The following is a 21150-nucleotide window of genomic DNA, read 5'->3' on the forward strand; positions in this document are numbered from 1 at the left end:
ATTTCCTTTCAAATTTGAATGTTATGCCGCGTACACACGATCGGAATTTCCGATGAAAAAAGTCCATCGGAAATTCCGATCGTGTGTGGGCCCCATCTGACTTTTTTCTGTCAGTGTTTAGAAATAGAATATGTTTTATTTAAAAAAAAAAAACGATAGGAAATTCTTATCGTCTGTGTGAAACTCAGACGGAGAAAAAACCCACGCATGCTCAGAATCAAGTCGACGCATGCTCGGAAGCATTGAACTTCATTTTTCTCGGCTCGTCGTAGTGTTTTACGTCACCGCGTTTTGGACGGTGGGAAATTAGTCTGACAGTAAGGTGTTTTCCGGCGTAAAGTTACCCCTGTTATATGAGGCATAGCCAATGTTAAGTATGGACGTTGGGCCAGCGTCAAATTTTCCGTAGTTTATGTCGTTTGCGTAAAACGTTCACGAATAGGGCTTTGCGTAGAATTACATTCACGTCGAAAGCATTGGCTTGTTGCCGGTTAAATTGGAGCATGCGCACTGGGATACCCCCACGGACGGCGCATGCGCCGTTCCAAAAAAACGTCATTTACGTTGGGTCAAGACGTATTAACATAAAAAACGCCCACAACTTAGTGATTTGAATTGCGCGCCCTTACACCGACAGATTTACACTACGCCGACGTAACTTACGGCGCAAATTCTTTGTGGATGCGGGAAATACGCTGTAAGTTACGGCGGCGTAGTGTATCTGAGATACACTACGCCGGACTTACAAATGCGCCGCGCTACGTGGATCTGGCCCAGAGGGTTTATATGTATACATATCTGCAAATGTGCTCTTTGTGGAGAGAATCAGTTGATCTCTACATCCTGAACACATTTAAAATTTAAAACAATTTTTTTTGCAAAAAAGTTTTGTTTTTTTTATTCTTTTTTTTGGTAATCCTTTTAGATATGTTTGACCTTTATGCACGCCTAATACCAAGTATTGATTACATTTTTGGTGGCATAGCATGTTTTTATTCTTATTTAGAATTTTTTACATGTCCCATCTAGGTGACACCAAAAGGATGTATAGATCAATTCAGCTTCCGGGTGTCACCCACATCCACTTGTATTTATAGGCTACTAGCAGACGTCTTGGGTGAGCCTCCTTTCCCAGCTGAAGCCTATTAGGGAGAAACTAGTCGGGTGGAGCCCATCGTGAGACCGTTTTGAGCTGGTGCTGGTTTTTTATGTGCTTTTATTTTTGCTGATGTTTGGCTGCCTTGATGTAAGTTTTTAGTGTGCTGTTAACCACTTCCCGACTGCCGCACGCCAATATACGTCGGCAGAATGGCACGGGCAGGCAAATGGGCGTACCCGTATGTCCCTTTGAATTTGCCGCCTAGCGAGCGCGCCCCCGCTGTGTGCCTCGGAGTGCGCTCGCAGGTTCCCGGGAACTCAATGTTCCCCAGCGGCCCGAGATTGCGGGCAGAAGAGGCAGAGTGGGGAGATGTAAACAAGGCATTTCCCTGTTCTGCCTAGTGACAGGACAGAGATCTACTGCTCCCAGTGATCAGGAGTCATGTCAGTGGTAGCCCCCCCCCCCCACCACAGTTAGAATCACTCTCTAGGACACACTTAACCCCTTCATCGCCCCCTAGTGTTTAACCCCTTCCCTGCCAGTGTCATTTACACAGTAATCAGTACATTTTTATAGCACTGTTCGCTGTATACCGTATTTATCTGCGTATACCGCGCACTTTTTTGCCCTGAAAATCAGGGCAAAATTGTGGGTGCGCGATATACGCCGAAACCCGCTTTCCCGCGCCCAGTTTGAATACTGCGCCGACATATACCGAGCGCAGTACACTCGGGTATAGTCGGGCAGTCCCGGCTCCTCTCGCGCTGACGTCCTGGACGTACAGGACGTCAGCGCGAGAGTAGCCGAGCCTGCCCGACAATACACGAGTGTACTGCGCTCTGTATATGTCGGCGCAGTATTCAAACTGGGCGCGGGAAACGAGCGGGGAGGACGCCGCAGAAGGACACCGGACCCGACGAAGAGGACACCCGAAGCCGTAGACGAACGCCGGAACCGACGAGGCCGCCGATGGACGCCGCGCAAGACACCAAAACTGTAAGTACAAAAAATCTTTTTTCCACAGGAATTCGGGGCAACTTTAGGGGTGCGCGCTATATGCGGGAGCGCGCTATACCCCAATAAATACGGTAAATGACATTGGTCGCAAAATAGCGTCAAAAGTGTCCGATGTGTCCGCCATAATGTCGCAGTCACGATAAAAATCGCAGATCGCCGCCATTACTAGTAAAAAATATAAATAATAAAAATGTCATAAAACTATCCTCTATTTTGTAGAAGCTATAACTTTTGCGCAAACCAATCAATGTATGCTTATTGCGATTTTTTTTTTTTTTTTTACCAAAAATATGTAGAAATGTGTATATCGGCCTAAACTGAGGGAAGAAAAAAGTTTTTTTGAAAAAAAATGTGGGATATTTATTACAGCAAAAAGTAAAAAATATTGTGGTTTTTTTTCAAAATTTTCGCTCTTTTTTTGTTTATAGCGCAAAAAAAAAAAAAACGCAGAGGTGATCAAATACCACCAAAAGAAAGCTCTATTTGTGGGAAAAAAAGGACGTCAATTTTGTTTTCGAGCAACGTCGCACGACCGCGCAATTGTCAGTTAAAGCGACGCAGTGCCGAATCGCAAAATATGGCCAGGTCATTGAGCAGCCAAATCTTCCGGGGCTGAAGCGGTTAAGGTGTTGGAGCCTGATGGGATCATTGTCTCCAGTGTCTGACGCCCGCTGCTATCTGGAAGTTTTTACAGCCCAGTCTGTTGGAGAATGGTGGGATTATTATCCGATGATTGAAACTGCCGCTGTCCGGTAAGAAGAGGCTCTGTGTGGTGATGGGATATTATCTTTGTGTGTTGTAGAGAACCGATGTTCCCTGATATTTGGTTCACCCAATTTCATTGAAGAGCACAGAAGTTTTCACATACTTGCTTCACTCAGTTCCCTTTTGTATAAGGGTTTGCTAGTTGGACATTTTGTATGCACATTTTATGAGCCATTTTCTTTATACACTTGTTTTTGTCAGTGGACTCACTTTATGCCCTTATATTTTCTATTTTCTATGTGTATATTTGCTCTGTGAATATTCTTGTAGATTAGCGCATCTGTTTCTTGTAATTATCTATGCTTATGGTAGGGGTTCGGACCTTTTTAGATTGCAGCTTTTTTTAATCAATTTATTTTAATTTATGTATCTATGTGTTTTTGTTTTTCAATTAATAAATATAATAATTATATTATTATTATTATTTTTTTTTTAATATATATATATATATATATATATTAAAAATAGAATAATAATAATATGAAATATTATTATTATGATGATTATTTAATTTTATATTTAAATATAAAATTAAATAATCATAATAATAATAATAATATTATTATATATTATTATTATTATTATTATTATTATTATTAATACATAAAATTAAATAATAATTATATATAATTATTATTTAATTTTATATAATATATTATTATAAAAAAATATATATATATATTTTAATAATAATAATAATAATATTATTATTTAATTTTATATTTAAATATATATTATTATTAATATATATTTAAATATAAAATTAAATAATCATCATAATAATAATAATAATATTTCATTTTATTATTATTATTATTATTAATAATATAAATATATATATATATATATATATATATATATATATATATATATATATAATATAATATACAATTATTATTATTTAATTTTATATAATAATATTAATTAAAAAATATATAATACAAATATACATATAAATATATAATAATATAAAAAAAAAATGTTGTCACGTTTCCTCTTCACCAGGAGAGTACCATAAGCTGGGTCTTGTCTCCACCCGATCCTGTAGTTTTCTACAGGCAGTCTGCAGTGGGTGGAGCCCGCTGAGCCCCTCCCACAGTACTGCTCTCTGCGCAGCCCAGTGATGATGTCACTGCCACTTTTATAAAGATAATATCTGCGTTTGCAAAGGCAGATTAATACCCCGTTAAGAAATATTTTTAAGTAAAAGCTAAGGTGACCATAAAAAAATAAAAAAATAAGGATACTTTTTTTTTATGACTCCCAGGAAGAGATTACCACGATATCACGGGGGTGGGGCAGAGTCCATGTTTGTTTTACTACGTTTTTATCAGAGCTACCTTATACTTTGAATTGAGGTCTATTTACTGTACCAGGCGTTGTATGCGCCGTCGTCGCACCACGTTGTATCCATTCTTGTCAATAGGGGGCAGGCTTACACCTGCCCTAGCTACTGTTTCTTTCATTTTTTTTGTATAAGTATACTGACCTCAAACTATTTATGGAAAAATATATATATAATCAAGGCTGTTGATATCCCCATTTTCATGAAGCACAGAGTCCCACCTACCTGGTCTCCTGCAAGACTGACTGTGTCCTTCTCATGGAGCGATACTATATGCAGCATCTTCAAGACACGGAGCAATGTATCGGCATTGCATGGGGGCAAGGCAAAAATCAGGAGCTGAAGAATGTTTATTCTTTCCTGGGGATCCAACCCTGCACACAAAAAAAAAAAGAATTGAAGATAAGTTAGATATGTCAAGGGGTGACATTGTAGCCTATGCCTTTTCCACTCTGATGGTCTTTAACCACTTAAGCCCCAGACCATTTTGTTGCTAAATGCCCAGGCCAGGTTTTGCGATTCGGCACTGTGTCGCTTTAACAGACAATTGCGCGGTCGTGCGACGTGGCTCCCAAACAAAATTGGCGTCCTTTTCCCCCCACAAATAGAGCTTTCTTTTGGTATTTGATCACCTCTGCGGTTTTTATTTTTTCGCTATAAACAAAAATAGAGCGACAATTTTGAAAAAATGCAATATTTTTTACTTTTTGCTATAATAAATATCCATTTGTGGGCACTGATTGGCATCGATTGTGTTATTTTTTTTTTTTATTGATGTCTGTCAGATCAACGGCTCTTCCTGTTTACATGGTGATCAGCCGTGGTTAGACACGAGATCGGAGATGCAGGGTGTCAGACTGACACCCCGCATCACCGATCGCCGCGCCCAGGCCTGAAATCCTGCAGGACGTCAATAGACGTCCAGTCAGGATTTCACAACCACTTCCCGGACGTCAATTGTCAATTGCCTATTGACTGGGCGGGAAGTGGTTAGGAAAAATTTCTCATCCTGCTCCTCGTAATGTTTTTATCAAAAACGTCAATTTGACACCCACCAACGTTTAGAAAATCAAATGAGCCTTCGTGAAATTAACATTTTCTAACACAGTTCTACTAGTTTATAGCCAGCTTATGTAATATTTCTTTTGTTTATAGTATCTAAATCAAAATTAGGTCAATATTCAGTTACAGTGGAACCTCGGATTGCGAGTAACGTGGTTAATGGGCGTTTCGTGATACGAGCGCTGTATTTAAAAAAAAATCCTAACTCGGTTTGCGAGTGTTGAGCAGGATTCAGGCCAAAGCGGTGTGCAGTACCGCGTTTGGCCTCAGGTGGGGGGGGGGGCGCCGGAAACCAATCGGCGCCGTTCGGAAATGCACAGAAAGGCCAGAGGACAGATCGGGAACGGAGTCTTTCCGAGTATAAATAAAAGGGGTTTCAGGGATTCCCCACAAACCCTGAAGCTCCGACAGGAAAAGGTGGGCGGGGAGGACTATACCGGTACTACATATATTGGTTGAAAACAACCAGAGTCTTTCCGAGGTCAGCCGAGGTGTCCTCGGGCCTTTCCGCCCGTTTTCGAGGCTCTCTGGCACCCCCCCCCACCTCTGGCCGCATGTGGTATTGCATGCCATTGAAGTCACTGCAGAACAAATTATTTTCGTTTTCAATTTGGAAATTCGCTTTGATATGCGAGTACTTTGGATTAGGAGCATTCTCCTGGAATGGATTGTGCTCATAATCCTAGGTTCCATTGTATGTGCTTTTTACGCTTTTTTTAGAAACCTGAATAAGCAGGACCAACCCATATGTGGGTGTCGCCTAAGGATGAAAAATAAATGTAGATTTACCTGCAGCTTGCATGAACGCTGTATATAATTCTTGAGGTAGAAGAGGCTCTTGCAAGTCCCTCAGAAACCCCTTGAGCACTGCAGATATGTCATGGACACACGTGTCTTCTCCAAGGAGAACGTCACCGCAATTTGCAAACTCTTCTCGAAGCTAAATGATTACATTAAAATTAAAATGATTAAATTTAAGTAAATAATAAAAATATAAAATATTGAATTTGAAAAGGAATCTCCTTTTTTTCATTTAGATGTCAGTACAAAAACATCCCAGGATTTTAGGCCCAGATTCTGAAAGGACTTACGACGGCGCAGCGCCATGTACGCCGTCGTAAGTCCTAATCCGACCCGTCGTATCTATGCGACTGATTCTTAGAAACAGTTACGCATAGATATCCATTAGATCCGACAGGCGTAAGTCTCTTACGCCGTTGGATCTTAACTGCATTTTTTTTTGACCGCTATGTGGCGCTTCTGTCGAATTCCGCGTTGAGTATGCAAATTGGCTAGATACGCGAATTCCCGAACGTACGTGCGGCCGACGCACTAAAGTTACGACGTTTACGTTAGGCTTAAAGTTGCCCCTGCTATATGAGGCGCAGCCAATGTTAAGTATGGCCGCCGTTCCCGCATCGAAATTTGAAAAAGTTACGTCGTTTGCGTAAGTCGTCCGTGAATGGGGCTGGACGTCATTTACGTTCACGTCGAAACCAATGACGTTCTTGCGGCGTACTTTGGAGCAATGCACACTGGGAAATTCCACGGACGGCGCATGCGCCGGTCCGCAAAAACGTCAATCACGTCGGGTCACAGTATATTTACATAAAACACGCCCCCCTGATCCAAATTTGAATTTGGCGGGCTTACGCCGGCCGATTTAGGCTACGCCGCCGCAACTTACGGAGCAAGTGCTTTGAGAATACAGCACTTGCCCGTCTAAGTTGCGGAGGCGTAACGCAAAGCGGATACGTTACGCCCGCACAAAATTACGCCGCTGGACGAGAATCTGGGCCTTAGAATCTTATCATTATATATACACTACATGACCAAACGTGGGTGGACATCCAGCCATCACATCCATTATATAGCCAAAAGGAGGTGGACACCTTTCTAAATCTGAGTATTTCCAGTGAAGGGTACTGTTTAATACTACGACATACACAGATAATTGTTGAGTGAAGGCCCTTTTCTGTTCCACCATGACTGGGTCTCTATATACAAAACCAGCTCCATAAAGAAATAGTTTGAGTACTTTTGGAACTTGAGCGTCCTGCACGGAGCCCTGACCTCAACCCTACCGAACACCTTTGGGATCAGGTCTTCTTATCCAACAAAAGTACTTGACCTCTACCCTATTGACCACCTTTGGAATCAGGTCTTCTTATCCAAAATCAGTACTTGACCTGTACCCTAGTGACCACCTTTGGGGTCAGGTCTTTTCATCCAACAACAGTACCTGACCTCAACCCTACTGAACACCTTTGGGATCAGGTCTTCATATCCAACATAAGTACTTGACTTCAACCCTACTGGTATGAATTAGAAGGACATTACAAATGATGGAGTTCAGGTGTTTCCAGTGAAGGCTACTGTTAATACTACAACATACAAAGACATTGTAGACCAGTGTTGCCAACCTACCAGATTGAAATTTACTGGCATGACACCTGAAATTTACTGGCGCAGCCACGTTTTTACTGGCATTTCACAAAAGTTACTAAATTACATTTCTAGGTGCAAATTTCAGTATTTAGGCTACAAACAAATACGCTAGGCAAATAGCAATGTGATTTAGGGTAGATATTAAGGTAAAAAAACATATTTTTGTTATTTTCGATATAATAAGGGCAAATTATTTAGTCACATCACCCCCTGCCTCCATCCCCCTCTGCGGTGCCACAATTTCCCCCTGCCTCCAATCGCCCTCTGCCTCCAATCTCCCCCAGGCCCCCTGCTTCCAATCACCCCCTGCCTCCATCCCCCTCTGCGGTGCCACCAACAACCCCTGTCTCCATCACCCCCTGCCACTAACACCCCCTGCCTCCAATCTCCCCCAGGCCCACTGCCTCCATCCCCCTCTGTGGTGCCACCAACAACCCCTGTCTCCATCCCCCACCCTCTGCGGTGCCACCATCCCCCTGTGTGGTGCCACCAACACCTCCTGCCTCCAATCACCCCCTGCCACTAACACCCCCTGCCTCCAATCTCCCCTTGCCTCCATTGCCCCCTGCCTCCATCCCCCTCTGCAGTGCCACCGCAGCCACTATCACCCCCTGCCTCCAATCTCCATGCGCAGTTCCAAGCCGAACCGATCTCGGCTATTTTTACTGGCACATTTCCGCAAACCACGGACATTTACGAACGGGGAGAAAAGTGCCCGTTTTTACGAACTGTCCGTAAAAATACGGTAGGTTGGCAACACTGTTGTAGACAATTGTGCTCTTCCAACCTTGAAGTAACAGTTTAGTGAACGCCCTTTTCTGTTCCACCATGACTGTGTCCCTGTATACAAAACCAGCTCCATAAAGAAATAGTTTGATGATTATGATGGGGGCCACGGTCACGGAGCTTCGGACCGGGTCGCGGGCACACGCCCGCGACCCACGGCTTGTGCCATTCTGCCGACGTATATCTGCAGGAGGCGGTCCTTAAGTGTTTAAAATGCGGAATGCAAATCGTTCGTTATAGATGTCATTTTCGTTCTTTTGCTGTTTCGGTGTTTCGTATCTTAGTAAGTTTGTCCAATCGTACGTTCGTTATTTTGCTCATTCGTAATTCCGTCATTTTCGTATTTTAGTACTTTCAGCTATTCGGATGTTCGAATTGATCCGAATGTACGAATGCTAACAAATTCGTACAAAAATCCGTTTGTTACGAACCGAATCGCACATGTCTAGTTTGCATCACTATTACGTTATTAACACAATTTACAGGTAGTCATCTACAGTATCGCTATTAACCACTTGCCGCCCACCAATGACATATTGACATCGGCAAAGTGGTTGTAGAATCCTGACTGGACGTCATATGACGTCCTCAGGATTCTGAGCCGCTGCGCGCCCCCGGGGGCGCGCATCGCGGCGATCGTTGTTGCAGGGTGTCAGTCTGACACCCCGCAACACCGAGACTCTTTACCACATGATCAGCCGTGTCCAATCACGGCTGATCACGATGTAAACAGGAAGAGCCGTTGATGGCTCTTCCTCACTCGCGTCTGACAGACGCGAGTAGAGGAGAGCCGATCGGCGGCTCTCCTGACAGGGGGGGTTCGCGCTGATTGTTTATCAGCGCAGCCCCCCCTCGGATCGCCACACTGGACCACCAGGGAAGCCCACCCTGGACCACCAGGGAAGGGCAAAAAAAAAAAAAGATGCCAACCAGTGCCCACAAATGGGCACTGATTGGCAACATGGGTAAATCAGTGCCGCCCCACAGTGTCCATCAGTGCCACCCCACAGTGTCCATCAGTGCCACCCCATAGTGCCCATCTGTGCCACCCATAAGTATCCATCAGTGCCGCCCATGAGTGCCCATCAGTGCCGCCTATGTGTGCCCATCAGTGCCGCATACCAGCACCGCCAATCAGTGCCACCTCATCTGCCTATGTGTGCCCATCAGTGCCGCCTATGTGTGCCCATCAGCCTATGTGTGCCCATCAGTGCCGCATACCAGCACCGCCAATCAGTGCCACCTCATCTGCCTATGTGTGCCCATCAGTGCCGCCTATGTGTGCCCATCAGCCTATGTGTGCCCATCAGTGCCGCCTATGTGTGCCCATCAGTGCCGCCTATGTGTGCCCATCAGTGCCGCATACCAGCACCGCCAATCAGTGCCACCTCATCTGCCTATGTGTGCCCATCAGTGCCGCCTATGTGTGCCCATCAGTGCCGCCTATGTGTGCCCATCAGTGCCGCATACCAGCACCGCCAATCAGTGCCACCTCATCTGTGCCCGTCAGTACTACCTCATCGATGTCCATCAGTGCCATCTCATCAGTGCCGCCATATCAGTGCCCGTAATTGAAAGAGAAAACTTACTTATTTACAAAAAAATTAACAGAAAAAAATAAAAACATATTTTTTTTTTAAATTTTCAGTCTTTTTTTTAGTTGTTGCGCAAAAAAAAAAAAATCGCAGAGGTGATCAAATACCACCAAAAGAAAGCTCTATTTGTGGGGGAAAAAGGACGCCAATTTTGTTTGGGTACAGTGTAGCATGACCGCGCAATTGTCATTCAAAGTGCGACAGTGCTGAAAGCTGAAAATTGGCTTGGGCGGGAAGGTGCGTAAGTGCCTGGTATGGAAGGGGTTAATTATGATGCCCTCCTACAGCTTGTAGAACATAACAGATTTATGGAGAATGTTATCGCTCTAGCACCGCCTTTTCCAACACAGAGAAACCCTTCAAATAACTTTCTAGTCTCAGGGAACCCCGGCTAAAAATGACTATTAGCCAGATTCAGAGAGAATGGCTTAATTTTGAGCCGGCGTAGCGTATCGCATTTACGCTACGCCGCCGTAAGTCAGAGAGGCAAGTGCTGTATTCACAAAGCACTTGCCTCCTAAGTTATGGCGGCGTAGCGTAAATGGGACGGCCTAAGCGCGCCTAATTCAAATGAGGAACAGGGGGGGCGTGTTTTATGTTAATGGCCCGTGACCCGACGTGATTGACGTTTTTAACGAACGGCGCATGCGCCGTCTGTGGACATATCCCAGTGTGCATTGCTCCAAAGTACGCCGCAAGGACTTATAGGTTTCGATGTGAACGTAAATGACGTCCAGCCCCATTCACGGATGACTTACGCAAACGACGTAAAATTTCCAAAATTCGACACGGGAACGACGTCCATACTTAACATTGGCTAGGCCAGCTTTTTGTTCGACAAACTTTACGCCGGAAAACGCCTTACGTAAACGGCGTATCTTTACTGCGATGGGCAAGCGTACGTTCGTGAATAGGCGTATCTCGCTGATTTACGCATTCTAGGCGTAAATCAGCGTTCACGCCCCTAGCGGCCGGCGGAACTAGACAGCTAAGATATGACGGCGCAGGCCGTCGTAACTTGGCTACATTTAAGTGTATCTCAATTTGAGAATACACTTAAATGTACGACGGCGCAGATTCACAGTTACGGCGGCGTATCTACTGATACGCCGGGGTAAACCTCTCTGAATCTAGCTATCTATCTACAACTCATGATATTTAGTGTAGAAGAATACTCCTTAGGCCCCGTACACACGACAGAGTTTCTCGGCAGAATTCACCGAGAAACTCGGTCAAAACCCGGATTCTGCCGAGAAACTCTGTCGTCTGTACAGTTTTGGCCCGATGGAGCCGCCGAGGAACTCGACGAGAAAATAGAGAACATGTTCTCTATTTTCTCGTTGTTCTATGGGAGAAGGCGGCCCGCCGAGCTCCTCGGCGGCTTCATCCCAAAACTCGACGAGGAACTCGACGTGCCAAGCACGTCGAGTTCCTCGGCCGTGTGTACGGGGCCTTACACTTGTGGTCCTTGGGAAGAATTCACAGGAAGAGACAGAGACATGGCGTTTCTGGCAGGATCAACAGGTATTCTCTGTCATTGCTAAAGATGATCTTGGCCCGAAAAAGAAAATGAATGCAGCCACCCATAGGTGTGCGCAGCCTATAGCATTAGGGTGTGCACCCCAAAGCTCAAACACATATGCGTGTGTGTGCATGTGTATGTATACTAACAGTGTCAGTAGGGCAGTGTAGCGAGTAAATTATGCGCAAGAAGTTTATCAGAGCATTATTATTGGAGGCAGCATAGTCAGTATAAAAAGCTGAAATCAGTAAAATTTCCGGCTGTTTGGGGTGGTGATGGGGGATGTGCGGGTATGCTTGAATGGGAGTATGTACTCAGGGCTGCCGTCAATAGGGAACAGAGACCATGTTCCAATCTAGGAGACAAACAAGGAGAGAGGCGCCTCTGGGTGCAGTACTTAAGACAGTTTTAATTTTAAATTTTTAAAAAACCACAAGTTAAAAAACCCACTCACATTTTGGTGGTCAATCAAAAGCGTGTGGAAGCAATTTGTCAGGAGGATAGGTAGGTATCATCTGGTGGAGTCCTTTCCCTTGTCCCTGGTACAGCGCTGTGGGATGCAGGGGATCTGTCCTTCTGCCGCTGGTGGAGTCTGTGATTTTCGGCGGTGGGCAGGGGGATCCTGTGCAGGCGCTGCAAGCCGTGTGTGCCGATGGACGAACAGGGATGACGTCACCAGGAAAGCGACGCGTTTCTGAATGCTGGCCGCAAATGACAAGGCTGCCGCATTCCTTTCTCAAGCTCCGCATTCCTTGCCCCTGCATCCCACAGCGCTGTACCAGGGACAAGGGAAAGGACTCCACCAGATGATACCTACCTATTCTCCTGAAAAATTGCTTCCACACGCTTTTGATTGACCACCAAAATGTGAGTGGGTTTTTAACTTGTGGTTTTTTAAAAATTTAAAATTAAAACTGTCTTAAAGCGGGAGTTCACCCATTTCTAAAATTTTTTTTTTTCTTCCCCTAGATTCCTGCTCGTTCGGTCTAGGGGAATCGGCTATTTGTATTAAAATAGGTGCAGTACTTACCCGTTTTCGAGCTGCATCTTCTTCCGTCGCTTCCGGGTATGGTCTTCGGGAGCGGGCGTTCCTTCTTGATTGACATTCTTCCGAGAGGCTTCCGACGGTCGCATCCATCGCGTCACTCGTAGCCGAAAGAAGCCGAACGTCGGTGCGGCTCTATACTGCGCCTGCGCACCGACGTTCGGCTTCTTTCGGAAAATCGTGACGCGATGGATGCGACCGTCGGAAGCCTCTCGGAAACCTGTCAATCAAGAAGGAACGCCCATTCCCGAAGCCCATACCCGGAAGCGACGGAGAGGATGCGTCTCGTAAACGGGTAAGTACGGCTCATATTTTAAAATAAATAGCCGATTCCCCTAGTAAAAACGAGCAGGAATCTAAGGGGGAAAAGTGCCCTCTAAGGGTGAACCCCCGCTTTAAGTACTGCACCCAGAGGCGCCTCTCTCCTTGTTTGTCAGTAGGGCAGTGGACAGTGTAAGTAGATTTAATTTTTATTATTTTATTATTAATTTTTACATTTTTTTTTTTTTTACAATTTTCTTTTATAATTAATTTTCTTTTTAGGGGTCTAAACAGAGGGAATCTTCCCCATATGGGGTGATTACAATTTTTGGATTTTTTGGGGGATTTTAGATCAAGTTGCTTGGCCCAAAACTGAAGACCAAGGGGCAGATCCACAGAGCGAGTACGCCGGCGTATCTACTGATACGCCGGCGTACTTTCAAATTTCCAGGGTCATATCTTTGGTTTGAATCCTCAAACCAAGATACGACGGCATCTGGGTTAGATCCGACAGGCGTATGGCTTCGTACGCCTTTGGATCGTAGATGCAATACTTCGGCGTCCGCTGGGTGGAGTTCTCGTCGTTTGCCGCGTCGAGTATGCAAATTAGCTATTTCTGACGATCCACGAACGTACGCGCGGCCGTCGCATTCTCTTACGTCGTCTCTAGTCGGCTTTTTCCAGCGTATAGTTAAAGCTGGTGTTTTGCGGCGTATAGTTAGACTTGCCATGTATGGCCGTCGTTCCCGCGTTTATATTGAATTTTTTTTTTTTTGCGTAAGTCATCTGTGAATCGGGAAGGACGTAATTCACGTCTATGTTAAAAAATATGACGTCCTTGCGACGTCATTTAGCGCAATGCACGGCGGGAAATTTAGGGACGGCGCATGCGCAGTTCATTCAGCGCGGGGACGCGCTTCATTTAAATGAAACACGCCCCCCTACTCACCGATTTGAATTAGGCGCCCTTACGCCGCGAGAGATAGACTACGCCGCCGTAACTTACGGCGCAAATTCTTTGTGGATTCGAAGTTTAAAAAAGTAAGTTACAGCAGCGTAAGTTACAGCAGCGTAGCGTATCTCCCATACGCTGCGCCGGTGCAGATCTCTGTGGATCTGCCCCAAAGATTTTCCCATGAATCCTACGGTAAGAAAATACAATAGATTTTCATTACTATTTTCTCTGAATGCAGTCTTCTCCCTATTCAGTATTATACTTGCCTGTTCTACTCTTTTCTTCGAACCAGCGATACGAAAGATTCCCACCGTCTGAAGGCCTAAGTCAAACAAACAAAAAAAAAGTCATATTTCGGACATTTATCTGATTCCCCCACCCTTGTATTCACCTGTTGATCCTGCCAGTAACACACTTCCTGTGCTAGAGTAGCAGTGCTTACCCACTGCACCAACGCTGTATCCTGGCCTAGGCCAACAAGGCCCAGGCCTAGGGCAGCACTTTGCAGGGGGGGGGGGGGCAGCACGGAAAGTGTCCCCGCCGGCTTGTGTAAAACAATTAGTGTAACGCAGGCTACTTCTAATTTTGACTGTTCTATCATCCTGGACCTCGTTGTACTCTATGTTTTGGCATGGTACGGCAAATCAGAAATTTGTGCTTAAAGTAGAACTATAAGCAACACTTTTTTTTAAATTTTGGATAGAGTAAGGGAGGGTTACAGCCCCTGTCCGTAATTTTTTTTACCATCCATGTCCCATTGCAGAGATTTCCCTCCACTTTCTGCCCCATAGCCAAACAGGAAGTGAGAAGAAATCTATGCAAATTAAGGGAATTCATGCCCCCCCCCCCAGGCCCTAACAACTAGTATCCCCACTCGAAAAATTTCAGGGTGGGTAAAGGGTGTGGCCGTGACAGGAAGGGGTGGGTCATATTTAAATTAGGGTGTGCACGAGTTTAGTTAGGCCTAGGGCAGCACAAAAAAAAGCAAAATACACCAATGCACTGCAAGAAGAAGAGCATTGTCAGCCAAGGACAGGACTATGTAAATGTCCCCCTCTCCTCATTTCTATAAGGCACAGGGTGGGTGGTTAGTAGTCTAGAGCGGGAGCTGTACAAACAAGGAAGAGGGCAGCACAGGGAGGAATGCAGGAAGGTAGCAGCTCACAGGATTTCTGGCAAGATCAACAGGTATTTTTGCACTTATCAGACATAACAAAATGCTTTCAGCGTCATATTTAACTTGCCAAAACAAAACAATTAAGGTCATTGTTAGGCTGCATTCACACCTGAGCGTAGGGCGTTCGGTCGTTTTTTCGGGCGTTTTTTTTCGCGCGTATTCATGCTTATTTGCGCGTTTGCATACAGCGTCGTGCGACGTTTTTGTACTTCAGCGTTTCTTATTTTAGCCAATAGGAAAAATTATCATCTTTTCATCACTTGTTGCTATGTTGGTAGATTTTTTTTAATCTTCTGCATGGGCGACAAGTTCTATTGATTAAAGCGACGAAACGCCCATAGCAAACGCCCGTTGTCGCGCGATACGCGCGTTTCCCATTACTTTCTATGGGGGAAAAAAAAACGCTCAAACGCCGCTGTCGCGCGATTCGCGCGACAAAAAAAGGTCCGGGACTTGTTTGAGCTTCGCGCGACAGGCGTTTGGGCGTTCAGGCGTTCAGGTGTGAACAGTCACCATAGGGAATAATGTTAATTCTCCCCTCTGGCGTTTGTGAGCAGTGCGCTTCAGGCGTAAAAACGCCTAGGTGTGAATGGGGCCTTAGAGTTCACATACTCTGTAACACCTTGACGGTATATTTTGCATTTATTAAAAAAAAATACTATATATATATATATATATATATATATATATATATATATATATATATATATATATATATATATATATATATATTATAATGTATTTATAATATATTTTTTATATTTATACTGCTCAAAGAAATGAAAGGAACGCTTTGAAAACGCATCAGATCTCAATGGGGAAAATCTCATGCTGGATAACTATACTGGTGTGGACTGGGTAATGTTTTAGGATCTATACTGGTATGGACTGAGTAATGTGTGAGGATCTATACTGGTATGGACTGGGTAATATGGGAGGATCTATACTGGTATGGACTGGGTAATGTGTTAGGCTCTATACTGGTATGGACTGGGTAATGTGTTAGGATCTATACTGGTATGGACGGGGTAATGTGTTAGGATCTATACTGGTATGGACGGGGTAATGTGTTAGGATCTATACTGGTATGGACGGGGTAATGTGTTAGGATCTATACTGGTATGGACGGGGTAATATGGGAGGATCTATACTGGTATGGACTGGGTAATGTGTTAGGATCTATACTGGTATGGACGGGGTAATGTGTTAGGATCTATACTGGTATGGACGGGGTAATATGGGAGGATCTATACTGGTAGGGACTGGGTAATGTGTTAGGATCTATACTGGTATGGACTGGGTAATGTGTGAGGATCTATACTGGTATGGACTGGGTAATGTGTTAGGATCTATACTGGTATGGACGGGGTAATGTGTTAGGATCTATACTGGTATGGACGAGTAGTGTGTTAGGATCTATACTGGTATGGACGGGGTAATGTGTTAGAATCTATACTGGTATGGACTATGCCACTTTTTCTTCAAGTCAAACCGCAAACACTTTAGCGGTGCATAGCAAACATTTTTATCTATAGCAGTGATGGTGAACCTTGGCACCCCAGATGTGTTGGATGTATATGTAGCGCTACCCCCGAAGGAGCCGCTGATCAGATTTGGGATCGGCGTGTTTAAGTTACCTCTGTGATGTGTCTAGGGGTGATGGCGGAGATGAGAGCAGTAACAGAATGTCCAAACCGTTGGTTGGCGTTTTCAATACTTTATTCTCCGGTCAAACACGACCAACATGTCAACTTGAGGTGGACAGGACAGGTTGGTGAAGAAAGAGCAACTTCACAGAATCAGGCTATGGATAGTAAAGGCAATCCTGCCCTTTAGTAATTGTATTCGTCTCGTCGCCACTCCAGCCGGAGTGGGTAAAGTGCCCCCTGGACAGACCTCTCACACAGGCCTGGCAGCCAGAGCGCCACCTAAAGCTTCTGGGAAGGAACAAGTCTCTGCCACCGACTTGGCTCTAATTAAATTGAGATGTTAGATGAGACCTCTGCCACAGGCCTAGTGCTTGAAGGTTTGAACGATGGAGCGAATCCTCCCAGTATGTCTCTTGGGGTCACTGACTGACATAATGAATGCAACCTGTCAGTGTCCGGTGCCCAGATCCCCGGTGGTTCGTTCAAGCCCTGTTGGATCACCTGCCTCCGGGTTCTCCTCAGACCGATCCCCCCACCGAACAGCACCCAGCTTGGGAGCTTCTCAATAGGTATGGGAACCCAGTAAGTCACTGGAGCCCCTGGCAGCATCAGTTGCTCCGGGCTATGAGAGCCCAGTGTCAGGAACTCCGCATAGCACGTGACCCCGGCCTGGTAGGCCATAGTGGTGGGGCCGTGATGTGCGCACACCCTAAAGGTGGGTGCCGCACCTGGAACCCGCGAAGAACCCCGAACAACGGCCTCCGCCACAGAAATACCCCCTCCCAGCATGCCCCGCGGCGGGGAAAAACTCCTTCAATTGGCTGCTGGGAAGAAGCGGCTCCGCCTGGACCCCTCTGGCGCCACCTGCCGCCCAGAGATGAGACTGCATCTCCAGGACACAAACTGACCCACAGGACAAATCCAGATTTGGCGACAGCCAAATTTAACAAATCAATGAATGAGAGCAACTTATCTCTCTCATTCCCCCACTAAATTTAAATATAGCACCTGTACGAAAGTACACAGGCGCTACATATATAATATATCCAGTTGCAATAAAAAGTATGTGAACCCTTTTGGAACGATATGGATTTCTGCACAAATTTGTCATACAATGTGATCTGATCTTCATCTAAGTCACAACAATAGACAATCGCAGTCGGCCAAAACTAATAACACACAAAGAATTAAATGTTCCCATGTTTTTATAGAACACACCATGTAAACATTCACAGTGCAGGTGGAAAAAGTATGTGAACCCTTGGATTTAATAACTGTTTGAACCTCCTTTTGGCAGCAATAACTTCAACCAAACGTTTCCTGTAGTTGCAGATCGGACGTGCACAACGGTCAGGAGTAATTCTTGACCATTCCTCTTTACAGAACTGTTTCAGTTCAGCAATATTCTTGGGATGTCTGGTGTAAATCGCTTTCTTGAGGTCATGCCACAGCATCTCAATGGGGTTGAGGTCAGGACTCTGACTGGGCCACTTCAGAAGGCGTATTTTCTTCTGTTTAAGCCATTCTGTTGTTGATTTACTTCTATGCTTTGGGTCGTTGTCCTGTTACAACACCCATCTTCTGTTGAGCTTCAGCTGGTGGACAGATGGCCTTAAAGGGTCACTAAAGGAAAAATTATTTTTCCTTTTGTAGCGCCCTCTTGCTTTCAGCATGGGCACTACGCCTAAAGTTAGTGGGGAGTGGGAGAGTTACCTTGCTCCCATTCCGTGTTTACTTAAATTTGGGGACTTCTGTCGTTCCAGAAAGTCCACTGGGTCAGTCTGTGGACAGGGGGTGCAATGCCACCAGAGTTGGCGCCAGAGGGGTTCTGGCGGAGCAATTCTTCCCCAGCAGCCAATTGGAGACGTTTATGCCTCGCGAGGCATGCTGGGGGAGGATATATCTGGGACAGGGGTCATGTGTTCGGGAGTCTTCGCGGGGTCCCCATTCCAGGTGCAGTACCCATCTTCAGGGTACGCGCATCCATGGACCCCGCCGGCGCGGCCCACCTGGCCAGAGCTGACCTCTGCAGCGAACCTTATCCTGATGAGCGAAGGGACCTCAGAGTTTCACTGGGTTCCAAGGCCTGTTGACAGAATCCCAGTCTGGGACCAGGTGTCCGGACCACTGACAGGTATGCTTGCTATCATCCGGGGACCCTTTATAGAAAAGTCTACTGGGAGGATTCTCTTCTCCTTATTCACCCAAGTCTTCTATTGAAATTGGCCCGTGGCGGGGGCCCTAGAGTCGGGTCTGTGAGAGAGGCCTGTTCCTCCCAGTATTATCCAGAAGTGGCGCTCTGGCTGCCAGGCCTATCATAGGGGTCTGTCCGGGGGCACTTTACCCACTCCAAGCAGAGTGGCGACGTGTAACAAAATTGGTTCTATACAGAGCAGTGTTGATTGCTCCGTTCTATATCCAGGCCTGATACGGCATGGTTCTCTTCTTCCTTCATCAACCTTGACCTTCCCAATGTGTGTTGATGTTGGCCGTGTTTGGCCTGGACAATAAAGCATTGAAAACTCTTTATTGGATGTCTAGACCTTCACTCACTGCTGCTATTCTCAGTTACACCCCTAGACACTGCCAGGGTAATTTGGTAGGCCGGTTCCAAATCAAACAGCGACTCCTTCGGGGGTAGCGCTACACTTTAAAATAACAAACATGTTATACTTACCTCCACTGTGCAGTTCGTTTTGCACAGAGTGGCCCCGATCCACGTCTTCTGGGGTCCCTCGGCGGCTGTCTCTGGTCCTCCCCGCAATTACCACAGTCATGCGAGAGCTCGCATGGTGGTCAGTAATTGCGGGCACGCTCCTGTGATACAGCGAGCGGCCATAGCCGACGCACCGTGTCACTGGATGTGATTGACAGCAGCGCCAGCCAATGGCTGCGCTGCTCTCAATCTATCCGCACTAGCCAATCAGCGGCCAGGCTGAGCGGCGAAGAGGATATCGGGACCATGCGGGACTTTCGACAGGTCCGGTAAGTAAAATAGGGGCTCGGGGGGGGGGGGGGGGGGGGGGCGGCAACATAGATTGCATTACAGTTTTGCCAGTACTGCTGTGGAACATCCAGGTGTTCTTGTGCAAACTGTAAACGTGCAGCAATGTTTTTTTTGGACAGCAGTGGCTTCCTCTGTGGTATCCTTCCATGAAATCCATTCTTGTTTAGTGTTTTACGTATCGTAGATTCGCTAACAGGGATGTTGGCATATGCCAGAGACTTATGTAAGTCTTTAGCTGACACTCTAGGATTCTTCTTCACCTCATTGAGCAGCCTGCGCTGTGCTCTTGCAGTCATCTTTACAGGACGGCCACTCCTAGGGAGAGTAGCAGCAGTGCTGAACTTTCTCCATTTATAGACAATTTGTCTTACCGTGGACTGATGAACAGCAAGGCTTATGGAGATACTTTTATAACCCTTTCCAGCTTTATGCAAGTCAACAATTCTTAATCGTAGGTCTTCTGAGAGCTCTTTTGTGCGAGGCATCATTCACATCAGGCAATGCTTCTTGTGAAGAGCAAACCCAGAACTGGTGTGTGTTTTTTATAGGGCAGCTGTAACCAACTCCTCCAATCTCATCTCATTGATTGGACTCCAGTTGGCTGACGCCTCACTCCAATTAGCTCTTGAAGACGTCATTAGTCTAGGGGTTCACATACTTTTTCCATCTGCACTGTGAATGTGGTGTGTTCAATAAAAACATGATAACATTTCATTCTTTGTGTGTTATTACTTTTACGCAGACTGTGATTGTCTATTGTTGTGACTTAGATGAAGATCAGATCACATTGTATGACAAATTTGTGCAGAAATCCATATTGTTCCAAAAGGGTTCACATACTTTTTATTGCAACTGTGTGTGTATGTGTATATATATATATATATATATATATATATATATATATATATATATATATATATATATTTGGTTTATATAATGTTTATTCTTATACTGTAGTTATTGATATCTTTTTAAGGAATATTATATATAATTATAATTATAATTATTTGCCGAAAATAAATAGAATTTTTATTTAAAGATATAAATTTGTTTTTATGAATAAATATTATAATAATATTAAAAAAAAAAAAAAAAAATACATATATATATATATATATATATATATATATATATATATATATATATATATATATATATATATGTATGTATTATATTTTCCAAAAAGACTTTAAGAATCTTACCATACTGCTCCATATAAGAACAACATCTCTCCACGATGCGAGGAACTTGTCTGTAGATGGGATTTAAACTTAAACGAAGGGTGCCGCTATTCTTATGTTGAAAGCTCAGTTCTTCGGAATGGGACAACTGGAGGGCTTCAAGTAGACGATCTTCTCCATCGTCCAGCTCTGTTATGGATTCCACGGAAAGAGCCCCCTAAACACAACACAAATGC

General features: G+C 44.9%; 1 protein-coding gene across 1 annotated transcript in view; it reads right to left on the bottom strand.

Moving 5' to 3' along the window:
* Nucleotides 1-21150, bottom strand: part of LOC120913109 (rho GTPase-activating protein 6-like) — an 84367-nt gene that overhangs the window by 16257 nt on the left and 46960 nt on the right. The window contains exons 5-8 of the mRNA XM_040322817.1: nucleotides 20936-21131; nucleotides 14167-14222; nucleotides 6078-6228; nucleotides 4452-4600 (exon numbers count right to left, since the gene is read on the bottom strand). Of these exons, the coding sequence (XP_040178751.1) occupies nucleotides 4452-4600; nucleotides 6078-6228; nucleotides 14167-14222; nucleotides 20936-21131 (552 nt within the window). The remainder of the gene's footprint in view (nucleotides 1-4451; nucleotides 4601-6077; nucleotides 6229-14166; nucleotides 14223-20935; nucleotides 21132-21150) is intronic.

The sequence above is a fragment of the Rana temporaria genome, chromosome 9 (genome assembly GCF_905171775.1).
Source record: "Rana temporaria chromosome 9, aRanTem1.1, whole genome shotgun sequence".
In the NCBI taxonomy this organism is placed as follows: Eukaryota; Metazoa; Chordata; class Amphibia; order Anura; family Ranidae; genus Rana; species Rana temporaria.